Source organism: Purpureocillium lilacinum (assembly GCF_023168085.1).
Source record: "Purpureocillium lilacinum CBS 284.36 DNA, scaffold_7, whole genome shotgun sequence".
Lineage (NCBI taxonomy): Eukaryota > Fungi > Ascomycota > Sordariomycetes > Hypocreales > Ophiocordycipitaceae > Purpureocillium > Purpureocillium lilacinum.
Genome location: NW_027072117.1, coordinates 906,923 through 921,022, shown reverse-complemented (window position 1 = coordinate 921,022; position 14,100 = coordinate 906,923). Strand labels below are relative to the sequence as shown.

Genomic DNA, 14,100 nt, shown 5'->3' with positions numbered 1-14,100 from the left:
TAGCGCAACGGCGTGTAGTGCCTGGGACGGAAATTCCACAGTCGAGGTCGCGTGAATGACGTCATTCGGGGCTCCTCCAGTTCGCCGTCGTTGGCGGGCCGTGTTGCTTCAGACACGGGTGCCCGTAGCTGCTACCTGCTTGTTACCTCGGGCAATCCACCGCTTCGTCCCTCCCCGGACCTCCGGCGCGACTCACCTTCCTCACTGCACCAAACAGTCAAAACGTCAAGAAGAAGCCCCAACGGCCAGCACTCGAAGCGCGCAAAAAGTAAGCATCAATGAACAGGATACTGCGCTCCGGCGCATGGCGCAGCGCGCGACGTCTCGCAGCCCCCAGCATCATCGGAGGCGCCACGATCCTCTACACAGGCCCTTCGGTTCGATTCGACACGCCAGCCGTGCGCCAACCCCGGCAGCAACGGCGGTCTCTTGATACCACCATATCGCCGGATATGGTCCGCCAAGTCTCCAGCGGCAGTCTTGCAGGTACCTACCTACCTCTTCCTCAAGCCCGGCCGCCGTCTCTTCTCTTGGCCATGCCCAAGCTTGCCGGCCCTCGGCGCATTCTCTCATCCCCAGCATCCCCTTCTAGAGAGGCTAAAAGGTCCTGGCTCATAGGCTTTGCCGCTGGCGTCGTGGTCGCTCTCTTTTCTCGAACTCTCGTCTTTTTGGGCGGCTTGCTAGTCCTCTCCATTCATGTACGGACCTGCGTTGGCGGGGAGCCCTACCCCTTTCCACTTGCCCAGACCCCCCCACCTCTGGCTTCCTTGTTCTTCACGGGCTGACGCTGTGCGCTTCAAGATTGCTTCTCGCTGGGGGCTTGACCTACCCAGGGCGGTAGGCTTAAACCCGCAGCGGTGGCCCGGTGTCTCGTACTTGACCAGAGTAACCGCCGATAACCCGTGGTTCACGTCTTCGTTTGCCGCCACGTTCATCCTGGCAGCACTCGTCCGCCTTTAAGGGCGCCCGCATTGAGCATACTGAGATCTTGTTATTGACTATTCCTCATTCCAAGGGCTGCGTCTCTCGAGTAAGCCATGCCATAGTTAGAGGGTCGCTTTCAAAGAACGCCTTGGTCTTGGCCAGAATCTCAGCATTGTATGCGTTGACCCAGTCCTTCTCATCCGATGTCAGAAGGCTCGTGTCCATCAAGTTCCGGCAATAAGGCACCATGGTGACGTGTTCGAACCCGAGATAAGGCTTGTCCCCAAAGCACTGCTCCGTCTTGACCTCCTTGACCATCATGATGTTTTCGATGCGAATTCCAAATTTGCCATCCTCGTAATAGCCCGGCTCGTTGGAGAGCACGTTCCCGGGTGCCAACGGGACCTCTGTGTATTGGACTCGGGTGCCAATGCCAATCGGACCCTCGTGGACGTTGAGGTACGAGCCCACGCCGTGACCTGTGCCGTGTCGATAGTCCAAGCCGTTTTTCTGAGAAATGGTCAGCCGTCACTGGTGCTTTCTTTGCTTCGCAAGCGGCTGCGTGTGCGGTGGCTGCCAATCAAAAGACTCACCCAGAGATGCTGGCGGGCAAGACAATCCAGCGCAAAGCCGGTCGTGCCCTTGGGAAAGACGGCCGTGTCGAGACCAATGACGCCCTTAAGCACCAGAGTATACGCTTTCCTCTCAGCTTCGGTCGGCTTGCCGAAGTGCAGCGTGCGCGTCGTGTCAGTCGTGCCATCCAAGAACTGGGCTCCCGAGTCACAGAGGTACACGCTCCCTGGGTCAATTGTCGCACAGCTTCCCTTTTCCGGGCCGTAGTGGATGATTGCCGCGCTAGAGTAGAAAAGTGGCTTGTCAGTCCCTTGCGGAAGGCCTCGGCCACGTGGTCTCGAGGCATTGGGGTAAAGACGCTGTGTCTGACGACTTACTTGGGTCCCGTCGACGAGATTGTAGGGAAGGACAGGCCAACAAAGTGGCCCTTCTTGGATCGCAGCTCTTCCAACTTATCGGCGGCCTCGACCTCGTCGAGCGTGGCCTTCTTATTCACGAGTTGGTCCTCCAGCCAGGCGAAATATTCGATGAGGGCTGCGCCGTCCCTCACATGGCACGCCCGCATCCCCCCCATCTCGGTCTCGTTCTTGATGGCCTTTGAGTCTCCGATGGGACTCCTGATCTCCTCTACTGACCCTTCACCTCCCAGAGCTCTCTGCAGTGCCCACGAGCCCTTGTTGGACATGAGGAACATCTGGGGTGCCGCCGCGCTTGCGGCGTTGTTCTTCTCGCTAATCTCAGCATGCAGGTCCCGGGCGTCGGGGAAGAAGGCATCGTAAGGACGTATGTTGACATCGTTGGCGGCCAGATGCGCCTTGCACCCTTCATCAAGTTTGGACTCGTCGATGTAGAGAGTTGCCGCGTGCGGGGTGACGGTAGCATAGGAGAAGAAGACGGGGTTGTAAGGGATGTCGCTGCCGCGGAGGTTGAAAAGCCACGCCACTTCATCGAGCATGGAAACGAAGAATCCGGGGCAATTCTTCTTGGCCAGCTCCTGGCGGAGATCGGCAATCTTGCCTTGAACTGATTTTCCGGCAACATCATCGGTTAGGACTGTGACGGCCAGGCGGGGGCGCGAGGGCCGGCCGTCAGACCAGGCAAGGTCAACCAGGTTATCATCGAGGGCTACAAGGTCTGAGCCACCCGCCTTGCGAATCTGCTCGGCAAGCTTCTTGGCGGCCGGGCCTGCAAGAAGAGTAGGGTCGACGGCAACAGTCTTGCCACCGGTCGACTGTTCGGCGGCCCATTCCTGCCACGTCGGCACGTCCTGGAGGCCTTGCTTGAGCAGGGTCCAGTTATCATCGAGTTGCTTGGAGGCCTGGTTGAAGTAGCGTCCATCGGTGGCCAGGGCGGCGGCTTGGAGCGTCACAACAGCACAGCCTGCAGAGCCGGTGAACCCCGATATGAACTCGCGTCGAGCATCGCAGTCGGCAATGTACTCGGAGCTGTGGCTATCTTCGGACGGAACGACTGTTTTGGTTGCAGTGTCAGTCATGCTGGCGCACGCAAGGTTCGGTGAACTCACTATACACATGAACGCTTCGCTCTTCCATCAGAGCCCTCAGCTTAGAAAGCCGAGACGAGGTATCGACCTTGGCCATGGCCGTAGTGTACGGACGAAGGCTGGGATACAGGGGGCGAGGTTGCAAGCGGTAGCTCGAGCTAGCTGTGAGTCGAAGTGCGGCGGCGGCCAGGCGCGACACCATGGACGAGTATTCGACGGGCAATGGAGACAGCTATGTCGTCGAGGCCTGTCTTTGGCGTGACGGCCTGGTCAGCATGGCAATTGCCAGGCTGCAATTGAGCGGACATGGAGGACTGGGGCTTACTGACCTTGCCGTGCGTTGACGTGGATGGCAGAGACTGGACGCGTGTGGCAGACCAAAGGATTGGGGTGCGCGAGGTCGGGCAGGAGGTCCCAGTGGGTATTTAGCTCATGGGCAAGTTGATTGTGTGGCGCGGTATGGACAAGGTGGTGTTGACGATGACGGGAGCTTCCTGGAATCCTTGGGCACAGGCAGGAACCCCACCCCACGTCGCCGCCGGGGCTCCTGGCGGGGAAGCGGGCGACCTGGGCGGGTAGGAGGGTGCGCCAAAAAGTGGCCTGCAGCTTCCTTCCAGGGTTGGAGGGGCCACCCGGGGGGGGGAGGGGGGGGGGGGCCTGGTTTGCCTGGCACTGGCAGGCGGGCGGAAAGGAGCGGCTCTTGCATTGCGCCCGGAAGGTGGGCTGCTGCTGGCTTGCTGGATGGGGCCTAGGCTCTACGGCCAGCTCCCCTGCGCGCCCAGCTCGCCGCCTGTACCTACGATGCCCCATCCGGGCATCCCATCCACTGGTACCTTACCTATCATGTACCTCATGTACGGGAAGGGGAAGTTGACAACGGTACCTAGCCGGTGGTTTTAGGTAATGGATGCGTAAGTCGGCTGCCTACTTGACGCCGGACGCGAGAACCCGTCTCTCTTATTCCTGTCCCTTCTTGGTGGGGTTGAGTGTGAGGCGAGCCAACCCAGGCAAGTGCCTGCGTCTCTACCTACGCGAAGACGACGTGCCCTCAGCAACCTTGGCTGCCCTGTACGAGGCACACTTACCTGGCTGTTCTTGCCTCTACCTTGGGTACCTTGCCTTATAGCGGCCAATTGGGCGCGTACCTAGTACTAAGGTAGGTACCTACCCGGGCTCCTCGGTGAACTGTTAACGGTGTGCTGTACCTTGTGCCACTGCCATTATTGAGAGAGAGAGAGAGAAAAGAGAGAGAGAGAGTCGACGGTCCCGACGTCCTTTGACGAGACACGGGACTGTAGAGCTTCTTGCAAGACGTCGTTCCCGGCGTCGCACGTTCCGATCCGTCCATACTTCCGGACCTGCTCGGCCTGGACAAGCGTATCGTCGAGTACGGTACCCGGGCTTGCCGTTGCGTTGCCCGCCGGCGCGGGACCGGAGCCCCACGTCGCAGGGGTCCGGCTGCCGGGCATGCGCTGCCGTTGACCTTTCCAAGCAGGCCAGGTTCTGTCCGTGTTGTGTGCAGGGGCCTGGGCAAGTCGAGGTAATTCATGCCAACTCCCCGAGTGAGCGCAACACTCTCACTATGCCGCCGATTTGCGCCACTAACACATGGCCCGGAGCAGGCCACTGGCCGTCACGTTTCCCTTCCCACCTCTGAATTCACACACACCCCATTTCACACGCACACTTACACAAAATCTCACCCAGAATAATAGATGAACGACACAGCCTGTCCACAAGCATCGCGGGCTCGCCGGATCGCGTGTGTAGGGTAGACCGCCCGAGGTCAAGCGGGTGGGGCCCCCAAACCCGCTGTAGTGGCCCCCTGGTCGTCGAACGAACGACACCTCATGCCTCCCAGCTCGTAAATTTACACGACATGCTTCTCTACCTGCGATCCCCGTAGACCCTCTGCTGTACATACCCAGTTCCGCCGTCCGCCCCCCGATGCAGCGCGCCGTCGCGAGCAAGGCACTGCCGCGGGCCCGGGTCGTCTTCTCCGGCATACAGCCCACCGGCGTGCCCCATCTCGGCAACTATGTCGGTGCCCTGCGGCAGTGGCTTCGCCTGCAGCACCAGGAGAAGCCCGACACCAAGCTGATATACTCCATCGTCGACCTCCACGCCATCACCGTTCCGCAAAACCCCGAAAGACTCAGGAGGCACAAGAGGGAGGCACTGGCTGCCTTGCTCGCCATAGGCATCGACCCCGACCGCTGCACCCTGTTTTACCAGTCTTCGGTCGGTGACCCTCGGTTCAACCACTCACTCGCCCACCCACTCACTTGCTTCCTCGAGTCTGTTGCTCCATCATTCCTCCGACTGACACTGGCGGGCGGCAGGTCCCGGCGCACTCGGAGCTCATGTGGATTCTCTCCTGCACGGCATCCGTCGGTTACCTATCGAGGATGACGCAGTGGAAGGTGAGCGCACAGCATATGTCACGGCCCATCGATCACCACCAGCTAATGCCCAGCTCCCGACGCGCAGCAAAAACTCAGCCTGTCGCCTTCATCCCACATCGAGGACCAGCCCGTCAGTTCCCGCCTGAAACTGGGGCTCTTTGCCTATCCTGTCCTCCAGGCCGCCGATGTCCTCGTCCATCGGTACGCGTTGCTCCTCGCAGCCCGCCCCCCCCCCAAAAAAAAAGCCGTCGCGAGCTGACAGCCTGCACCGCCAGAGCCACACACGTACCCGTCGGCCACGATCAGGCCCAGCATCTGGAATTCGCGCGCGAGTGCGCCACCAACTTCAACCACGCCTACGGGCCCTGCCTCGTGCAACCGGAGACCATGATCCGTACGCAGCTCCCCAGGTCAGCAATGCAGAGTCCCAGCTGACACGCGCCTGCAGCGCCCGTACACCGCATCATGTCACTCACAGATCCCACTTCCAAAATGTCAAAGTCGCACAAGAGCGAGCGCTCGCGCATTCTCATCACAGACACACCGGATGAGATTCGTGCCAAGATCTCCTCCGCGCTCACCGACTCCCACGCTGGCATCTCGTACGACATGGCCACGAGGCCAGGCATCTCCAACTTGCTCGACATCCTGTCAATATTTGATGCGCAGCAGCGGACCCCCGCGGAGCTGGCCAACGCCTACAGCCAGACTCATCCCCGCGAGTTCAAGGGCATGGTTGCAGACTCTGTCACCCAGGGTCTCCATGGCATCAGGAGCCGCTTCCTCGAGCTCTTGGATAGCGACAGTACCTACCTTGACTATGTCGAGGCGCAAGGTGCGCGCAAGGCGAGGGAAAATGCGGAAGAGACGATGGAACTGGTCAGGTCCGCTGTAGGCCTCTGAGACCGTCCCAACCTGCGCAGCTCCCACCTCGTGGACACTGAAACCTTGTACAACCCTGTAACAGTACATGTACATTAAATGTCACCGCTACATCACCATCGCGAAAGGACCGGGTAGAGACGTGCGAAAAGCACATCCTCGTGCTTGCACATCCTCGTGCTACTCTGCAGCTACCGCTTGATACACCATGTTGCTCGTCTAGTCTATGCTGGCGCGGCTTGACGTGGCACTGTCGGATCCCCAACGTGCCTCCATGGGGTTTGTTTGGCAAATAATGTCCTCGGCCAAGTCCTCTACCCACTCTCTCGCACACAACCCTCGGAGGTGCCGTTCAGGGAGGCCAACTTGGCCCGAGGTGTTCACGAGACGTATGCAAAGTTGCTACCGCGGGCCGACAGCCAAAAGTCACGGACTACCTGGTTGGTCGCCCGTGCACCTCTTAAGCTGGAACCACGTATGTCATGTCAGCGTACTGGTGTTGCCGACCCTGGCCTGCGGGCGGAAAGATGAGAATATGGATACTGCGTACCTGATGACCTTCTTCACAAACGCGGATTTCTGTTCAGCACTGACTTTGCTGCTCGGAAAGGAGCCATCGTTGAGCGCGGTCTGCAGCCAGTCTTTGGCACCAGCATGCCTGCTGACGAGCTTCTTCAAAGGCTCGCTTAGTTTATCGAGCTCGCTCCGGGAAGCGTTCCCCCCGAAATTCCTGGCCAGACTCTGGGCCAAGAGTGGCCCGAGGGTCACCATAGAGCCCTTGATGGCCTGCTGCAGTTCTTCGTTGCCGGTGAGGCTCACATAAGTAGACTAGCAGACCAGTCAGCTACGGACCGCAGTTCAAGCATACAAGAACGCAAGCGTCGGGTTGTCCCTTACCCAGAAATCTGCAGCTGCACCTTTGGGCAGCGGTTCCTTGCCGTCTAACACGCGCAGTGTAAACAAGAAGAGGAACTCGGTGGCGTCAGACGGTTGCAACGATAGCACAGTTACAGGCGACTTGCTCAGCAAGCGGGAAGCGAACTCGATTCCGTTCTGCGACAGTTCAGGATCGTTTTCCGGTTCTGGCTTTTTGTGAGTAGGGTTGATCACCAAGTTGGCCGCCGAGGTTAGGACGCACCTGAAAGCTGCCTGAGGAGTCCAATATCCCATATAAGGAGCGTGGAAAATATAGCTTCGCGGCTGGGGACTTCATGGGACTGCAGTGAGCTCACGAACGAGCACGCCGTGCTCACGAAAACGCCCACTGTAGTCGTCGACGCCGTGTGGCTGGTTAGAAATCGGGTCACCATGTCTGGCTGGAGAACAAACGGACCCGGCTCATTCTCCGAAAAGCCGCTACGCAGGACACTGCTGATCAGTTCGATCATTTCAGAGCTCTGTCCAAACGCTCCCTCCATTTCCTGAAGGATTCTCATGATCTGCGCATGTAGCATTTCCAGCCCGTCGCTCGATACTTGAAGCTGACGGCCAGTTGAGTCAACGTCGATCGAGGAATCAGATGGCGATTGAAACCCCTTCCCAATGCTGACAAGGCTCCTCAGCGCTCTCAAGCCTAAATGCAGGCTAGGGTGCTCGTCCGATGTGCTGTCAAAACACCGTAGCCCCTGACACGGATTTTGGCCAGCGGCAGACGATGCATCGAAGTGACGGGAGCGATAAACATCGCGGAAGATGAACTCCAGAAGCCTCGCACATGCCCGATATCGCTGGCAGGAATCCGGTATAGCTTGCGCAACGGAAGCAATGGCTCCTAGCACCTTCTCACTGGAGATGCAATCGAGCTGGCGACCATCAATCAGGCCTGCATACTCGTCCAAGAATCCTTCCGTCTCTGAATACAGGTGGTGCCGACAAGAAGAGCACAGTCTCAGGATAGACTTGGATGCAGATGCCGCCATAGACTGCTCACTTAGCAAGGTGAACAGGAGGCGCAGTGCTGGAGCGAGGAACTCCACATTCCTCTCAAAGTATTCGTTGTACTGTTCAATCAGGGACAGGCAAGTCTGTCGTGATCTGGGATGGACCCCCCCTTGGCTGTTGTCCCGAAGGACGGAGAAGAGGGGCGACGCAAAGACCGGAGTGAGGGCCGCGTCGAACCGAACGTCGTCCCTGCCGCAGTCTGCCAGGCCGCCGAGGCAAAATGCGGCAGCTTCTAATGGAAGCCAGGCCGACCTTGATAGGGCTGAAAGGGTGAGATCGGCAAATGTCGCCACAAGTTGAGGGCCGGCCAGTGTGTAGGCAGATTGAAGAAAGTCAATAACGTCCTTGCGAGCATCGTTGAAGCCGATGCGATCCACAGAATCCCATTGGCTGTATTCCTCGGAAGGGGGATACGTTATCTTCTGCCAGGCCCTTGAAACGGCCTCGAGGAGCTGGGCCATGGCGGAGGCTGCCCACGGCGACGACGTCTCGTGTCCGTCTAGGTGGATGTAGTCCGCCATTGTTTCCGCGAAGGTTGACCAGAACTCGACCGCAGGCACGAATATCCTGTCCTCGGCGACCGGATAGCCAACTGCTGTTAGGAGGCCACATAACAGTGAGAGGAGGTGCTGACCGTTTCCATCGCTGCCCTGGATAAGGGCCTCCGCCTTTGCCTCCCCGAAGCCGAGCAGCAGATGCCCAAATTGAACAGAATCGAAATCAAAGTCTCCTTGGAGTAATTTCTCGTACCGCTCTTGAGCCCACGGGGCTGTAAAGAGAGTGGCCAGATATTCGTATTGTGTGTTGGTCATGAGTGACGGATAGTTTGACAACACGTCGACGATAAGTTCCGCCGACGCATCAAACAGAGAAGTGTTGGAGAGGGACGAGATAACGGCTTCAAAGAGCGGCCGCAGAGACGCCGCTATATTGCCGTGTCCTGGCGATGCTCTCTGCGCAAATGTGGCCCAGGACTGAATTGGACAAGAGGTGAGCCATGGACGTGTGACAAGTTGGGAAGCGCGGGGGGCGACGAGGCATACCTGCAGGCATTTGACGGCATCGCCGTGGGCAGCGGGATCTCCAAGGTGAGGAGACAGACACACCGCCATGAGGGCGACTGCGTCCGTTGTGTTCTCCATCACCGCATCGTACAAGCCGGCGCTAGAACAGACATTCAGCGGAAAGAACTATGCCTCGGGGGAGCCAGATCTCACTTGTTTGCTGCATTCATATCGAACCTAGCGGCATCCTCCATGACGCTGGTCACCACCCAGGTGACGGCTTGAAGCTGGGCAGAGTCCAGGCGAGCAAGAATATCCGCCGTGCCGACGGTCTCATCGACGGAGGAAGGGTCCAGAGATTGACGAGCAGCGAGGCACACGAGGAGATGGCGGATATATGCAGGCCAAAGTCGATGGAAGTGGAGAAAGAAGGTGGCAATGGCAGACGAGAGCTTTCTTGATACAAGAGAGCCGGAACGTCCGCGGGCAAGGGAATGCGAATACCATTCCACGAGCCGCACAAGAAGCTCCGTGGCGTCGCCATCGCTCAAAGAGGAGCTGTGAAGAAGTAAATTAGCACCCAAGTTTCCTCGGAGCGGACCGTGATGCGCACCTCTCCTTATTCAGCTTGATGATGACGGTGAGGGCGCCGAAGAACTTAACCTTGTCATCGGGCCGCTCCAGAAGCTGGTGGATCATGGGCCATGCCTGCGGCGAGCCCTGAAACCAGGCCAGCGTAGCCTGAGCCTTGGAAATAACCTCTGGCGGGTTTGCCTGGTAGAGGGACAGAATCAACTGCAATGCGCGGTCAGTCAGCAGCAGCGACAACGGTGAGCGACGCCGGCAGAGCGTGAGGCGGCGTCTATAGGGCAGCGACACTGACAGTTTCCACCTGGTCAAGGCTCAGTCGGACAGGCTGCTCGTCTTGCATTTTTGCTGTCTGCTCTGCGTAGTATCATGGTGCCATGCCTAGTCACGGTCGATCGGTGCTGACTCTGGGAGCTTGGGCGGCAAGCAGGTCATAACGTCCTTGAGTGGTGGGTGGTGTGGTGGAGTGTGGTGTGTGTGGTGGTGGGGGAGGGAGGGAGGGGCTCTTTTGTCTGGGGCCGCCCGAAAAAAGGGGGGGGGGGGGGGGGAGAAGTTATGACGACGGACCGGCCTTTGTCCACCAGCTGCGCCCCGAACTGCTTCGTGCGCGACAAGTCGCATTGACATCGCGCAGCGGCGGATAGCGTTGACGAGCAACTACCGGAATTTCCAATGCGGCGATTCTATTCAAGGCCCGCCAGGCAAACTGCTACTCGAGGAATACTGCCAGCCCAGCTTGTCGTCAAAGTGCCGGCACACAGCGTGGATGACTGCAAACGCAAAGCAGCCGCTGCGAAAGTAGTCAAGGCCAGATTTCGATGTATTGCCTTGATTCTCATACTAAAATACAGGGTACCTGCTGCAGATGTGGCCTCGTCATGTGTTCGAGCGGGCCTTCCTTTGGTCCAAGCAACAGTTCGTCGCACCATCGCCGTGGTATAAGTATTCGTACATTGATGGCCCCCTCCAAACGTCGCCCTTTTTACTTGTTCGGCGCAAGAGGCTGCCTTAGGCCGGCCGCCTCCTTGAACCGGCGACTGTTGAGCAGCTCCTCCACCTTATCCGCAGTGCCCATTGACTTGGTCTGCCCGAGTTGTGCCCATGTCGAGTCGAGTCCCCCCAACTGGTCCTCGGGCACTTCCATCGAGCGACCAACTCCAGCTTCCGTGAATTCCCATACGTTTGCCTTCATTCCCACGCCGTAGTATTGGTGTTTTCGCAGGTAGGCCAGCCACAGCTGTACCGTCTCAGGGTGGCCATCCTTGATCTGGATCAGTCGCCGCAGTGTTACGCGCTCGAAGTTCTCTTGTGACTTCTTGAAAATGAAGTGGCTCCGAGGCACCGTCCAGCGTTCGGTAATGCGAGGTAACGGGACTGGCCCGTAGGCTGGGAGGCCGAGGTAGTATGCTGCGCGCAGCGCGAAGTCGGCGAAGAACTCAAGCGGCTGCGTACTGAAGGATCGGAGCTGCAGATCGCATGACGGGATTCCGAACTCGGCCTCGCGCTTGAGCGGCTTAAGATGCAATGCCTGGAGGGACCTTGGCCGACGCAATTGCCCCTGCCCGTCTGATTTCGATTCCGCCGTCAACTGTCGCTCTTGGACCTTGTCACTGCTGGAAGCCCTGAAGAAGCACCAAGGGTCAGCCGCCAGCCAGAAACACGGCCATTGATGAGCATGTTTTGCGCTTCGTTTAACTTACAATGACGCTTGGGACCGACGGGCAATCCATGGCAAGGTGACCTGCGAGCCTATCAGTCATTTCGCGTCGACTTCGTGGGCAGAGCCAGTCAGAACATACGGGCAGTGACGCCAATGGCCTAGCGGTTGGGCGAAGCATCCTGCTGGTGCCAGCACAGGCGCATGGGCAGATCCTGGTCGCTGGATCGTGAGTTGGCGATGATGGATGGAGGACGGAGTCGCGCGGCTTGAAAATGCTGCCAGCAGCTGGCCCGCTGACCAATGAACGAACGCCACCCCGCTTACGTAACACGAATTCGCGGGCACAGGAAGCCGAGCGGCTCATATGGGGAAACCTCCGAGTGTCCAGAACAAAACTTGACCGCAAATGACTGCTTACGGATGTACAAATACTCAATACTCCATGGCACGGTTAATACGGAACATGCAAAGCGTGATTGTCGACCTCAATTACTTCGTAGTATATAGGCCTGTTCGTGGAGGCGTGAGGACGCCGTTGGGCGTCCGCATTGGCCCAATTGGTCGGCCAAAATGCCAGGCTCCGACGTCTCCGACTTCCTCTCCCGGCAACAACTGCTTCCTAGGAGTAGTAGTTGAGGTAGAAACCTCTACCATTGGACTTCCTTTCCAACTCGGTAGGGGCGCTGCTGCGGTAGGACACTATCCATCTTCACGGGTCCTGCATGAGCGCCATCGGCGCACAACGACGGCCAAGCAACAGCCCTGACGACCATCACATGGCGGCGTCGCCGGAGGCTTTTGCAGCAGCCCATGACCTGGGATCGCTTGACCATGGCAAAAATACACACTCGCCGCCGGAAATAGCTCATTGAGTGTAGGCATGGTGAAGGCCCTGGCTTGACTTGGCTACCAGAACTGATCCTCCAATGGCGGGGAGTGTGATAAAACCGATCGAGTTCGGCTTTGAGCCGCATGCGTTGTTTGCCAAGCATGGCCCAGACACTCGTGCAGCCTCGGTAGGACAACACCTAGAGCATCATGCATGAGTCTGTCGGTTGCTCGACGCATCCTCAGTCGCTCGGACGCCAGAAAGTTGGCCCGAGGTGCCGACCCAAGTTGATGAGCTGCAGGGGTAGTAATGAGACAACAGCCCGGCGGTGCTTCGCAGGGCTTGCTGGCCTGTCTCAACCTTGCCGCTTTCGTCTCTGCGACACGAGTCTCTGATAGAATGCCTTCTTGCCAGAGGTTTTGTTTCGTTGAATACCAGCGTACTTGCCACTCAACTTTTCCTTGTCGTGGGCGGCCGCTACTTCCTCAAAGATCGTCCGCTTCCTATCTTTGCGGGACAGCCTTGCGCTGTAATAGTCGGCCGGTCCGGCTATGACTTCGCCGACCTGGGAGTACTCTGGCGGGGCAGAACGGAGAGCCTTCTTCTGATGCTTGGGATCCAGGAGTCCTCGCATACGTAGCAGCTGCCAGTCTCGCTTGAACTCTGGAGTGAGGTCTGTTTTCGGGAGGCCGAACCAATTCGGACCAGCAGTGTCCTGCAAAGCCGGTTAGTCATGCGGCAACTTGGTTTTCGATGGTCCCTCGTGACAACATGCTGACAAGACCCGGTAGGGGCGCGGATCTTGTGCATTGATGTGCAATCTGCCCGTGTGTGCAGGTTGACAAGGCTGAGTATTCAGAGTAACTATGAAAGAAAGAAATCATGAGGCCACGGGCATATGATCCAAAACGGATGCTTGTCCCGCGTCATGCGAACCGAAAGGCGGCTCCTCTCATCACAATATACAGCGTCTCGCAGAAAGGCAACACACCACGTTCAGGTAAAAACGAGTCACGAGGTGACTTACCTTCTTTGATGCATTGGTGGCAGGCCGACTCTGGGCTGGGCGCACGGAGAGAGCTTCGCGCGGGGCAGCCTTCTTGGTCGTCGGCTGGACGGCAATAGGTTGCGCCACCGGAGAGGGGAGAGCAGGAGCGTCACTTCCCCTAAGTCGATGCTCTGCCTCCTTGAGGAGCTCCTCTATCCGATCATCGACGAGATTAGGCATTGTGTGCGGCGTTCAGGGTGTTGTCGAAGCCGCCAGCGGATCGAGGCCACCAAACATGGAGGGAAGGTCGAGGAAGCTGTTGCAGACAAAAAAGTTGCAGAAGTCGGCTCCTCATTTTGCAGCTAATTTTTTTTTGGTGGAGCAACCGCCGGCGTCGGTGGCTGACTTATGTAATCTAACCTTGCGCGCGTCCGTGTGCGAGGCTGACGCGACTGGGAGTTTGGTTGGGCCGACACCACTTCCGGTCAGGTGCGAAGTACTAGTCGCGCTGGGTGCGGTACTTTGCGCCAAGTGAGGGGCTCGGATTCGGCCTTCGCGACTTTAAATTCTGTGGTTCTGTGGTGGAGAACTTTGTACCCTGGGCTGTGGAGCTGCAGCCTGGGAACCTGGGTGGCTGGGAAGTGACCACCCGCGCGACGGCTGCTGGGCCGCCAGTCAGAGGTATTCCCGTCACGTCACTCACCACTCACCACCTCATCCATCAACCATCAGCACCGCCAGCCACTCAGTGCCCTTTGCAGCCCCAGCGCTCCCAATTGCCGCCAGACCTCTAATTTCCCTG

General features: G+C 58.3%; 4 protein-coding genes across 4 annotated transcripts; 1 reads left to right on the top strand and 3 right to left on the bottom strand.

Annotated features, from left to right (window-relative positions):
- Positions 1-1,005: 1,005 nt before the first annotated feature.
- PLICBS_009192 (uncharacterized protein) lies at positions 1,006-3,098 on the bottom strand (the record flags this gene model as incomplete). The annotated part of the gene is made up of 4 exons (XM_018323710.1): positions 1,006-1,434; positions 1,518-1,779; positions 1,875-2,967; positions 3,023-3,098. The coding sequence occupies 4 exons, from the start codon at positions 3,096-3,098 to the stop codon at positions 1,006-1,008; spliced, it is 1,860 nt and encodes a 619-aa protein (XP_018176889.1).
- A 1,850-nt stretch (positions 3,099-4,948) lies between these two features.
- Positions 4,949-6,309, top strand: PLICBS_009191 (tryptophan--tRNA ligase, mitochondrial; the record flags this gene model as incomplete). Its single annotated transcript, XM_065601578.1, has 5 exons — positions 4,949-5,246; positions 5,344-5,424; positions 5,478-5,607; positions 5,682-5,800; positions 5,855-6,309. 5 exons carry the CDS (start codon positions 4,949-4,951, stop codon positions 6,307-6,309), a joined length of 1,083 nt encoding a protein of 360 aa, XP_065457650.1.
- A 359-nt stretch (positions 6,310-6,668) lies between these two features.
- On the bottom strand, positions 6,669-10,164 carry PLICBS_009190 (uncharacterized protein; the record flags this gene model as incomplete). Its single annotated transcript, XM_065601577.1, has 8 exons — positions 6,669-6,753; positions 6,839-7,116; positions 7,186-7,370; positions 7,622-9,203; positions 9,273-9,393; positions 9,447-9,791; positions 9,847-10,028; positions 10,117-10,164. 8 exons carry the CDS (start codon positions 10,162-10,164, stop codon positions 6,669-6,671), a joined length of 2,826 nt encoding a protein of 941 aa, XP_065457649.1.
- A 639-nt stretch (positions 10,165-10,803) lies between these two features.
- On the bottom strand, positions 10,804-13,538 carry PLICBS_009189 (mitochondrial 37S ribosomal protein rsm10; the record flags this gene model as incomplete). The annotated part of the gene is made up of 3 exons (XM_065601576.1): positions 10,804-11,387; positions 12,671-13,025; positions 13,338-13,538. 3 exons carry the CDS (start codon positions 13,536-13,538, stop codon positions 10,804-10,806), a joined length of 1,140 nt encoding a protein of 379 aa, XP_065457648.1.
- Positions 13,539-14,100: the final 562 nt, after the last annotated feature.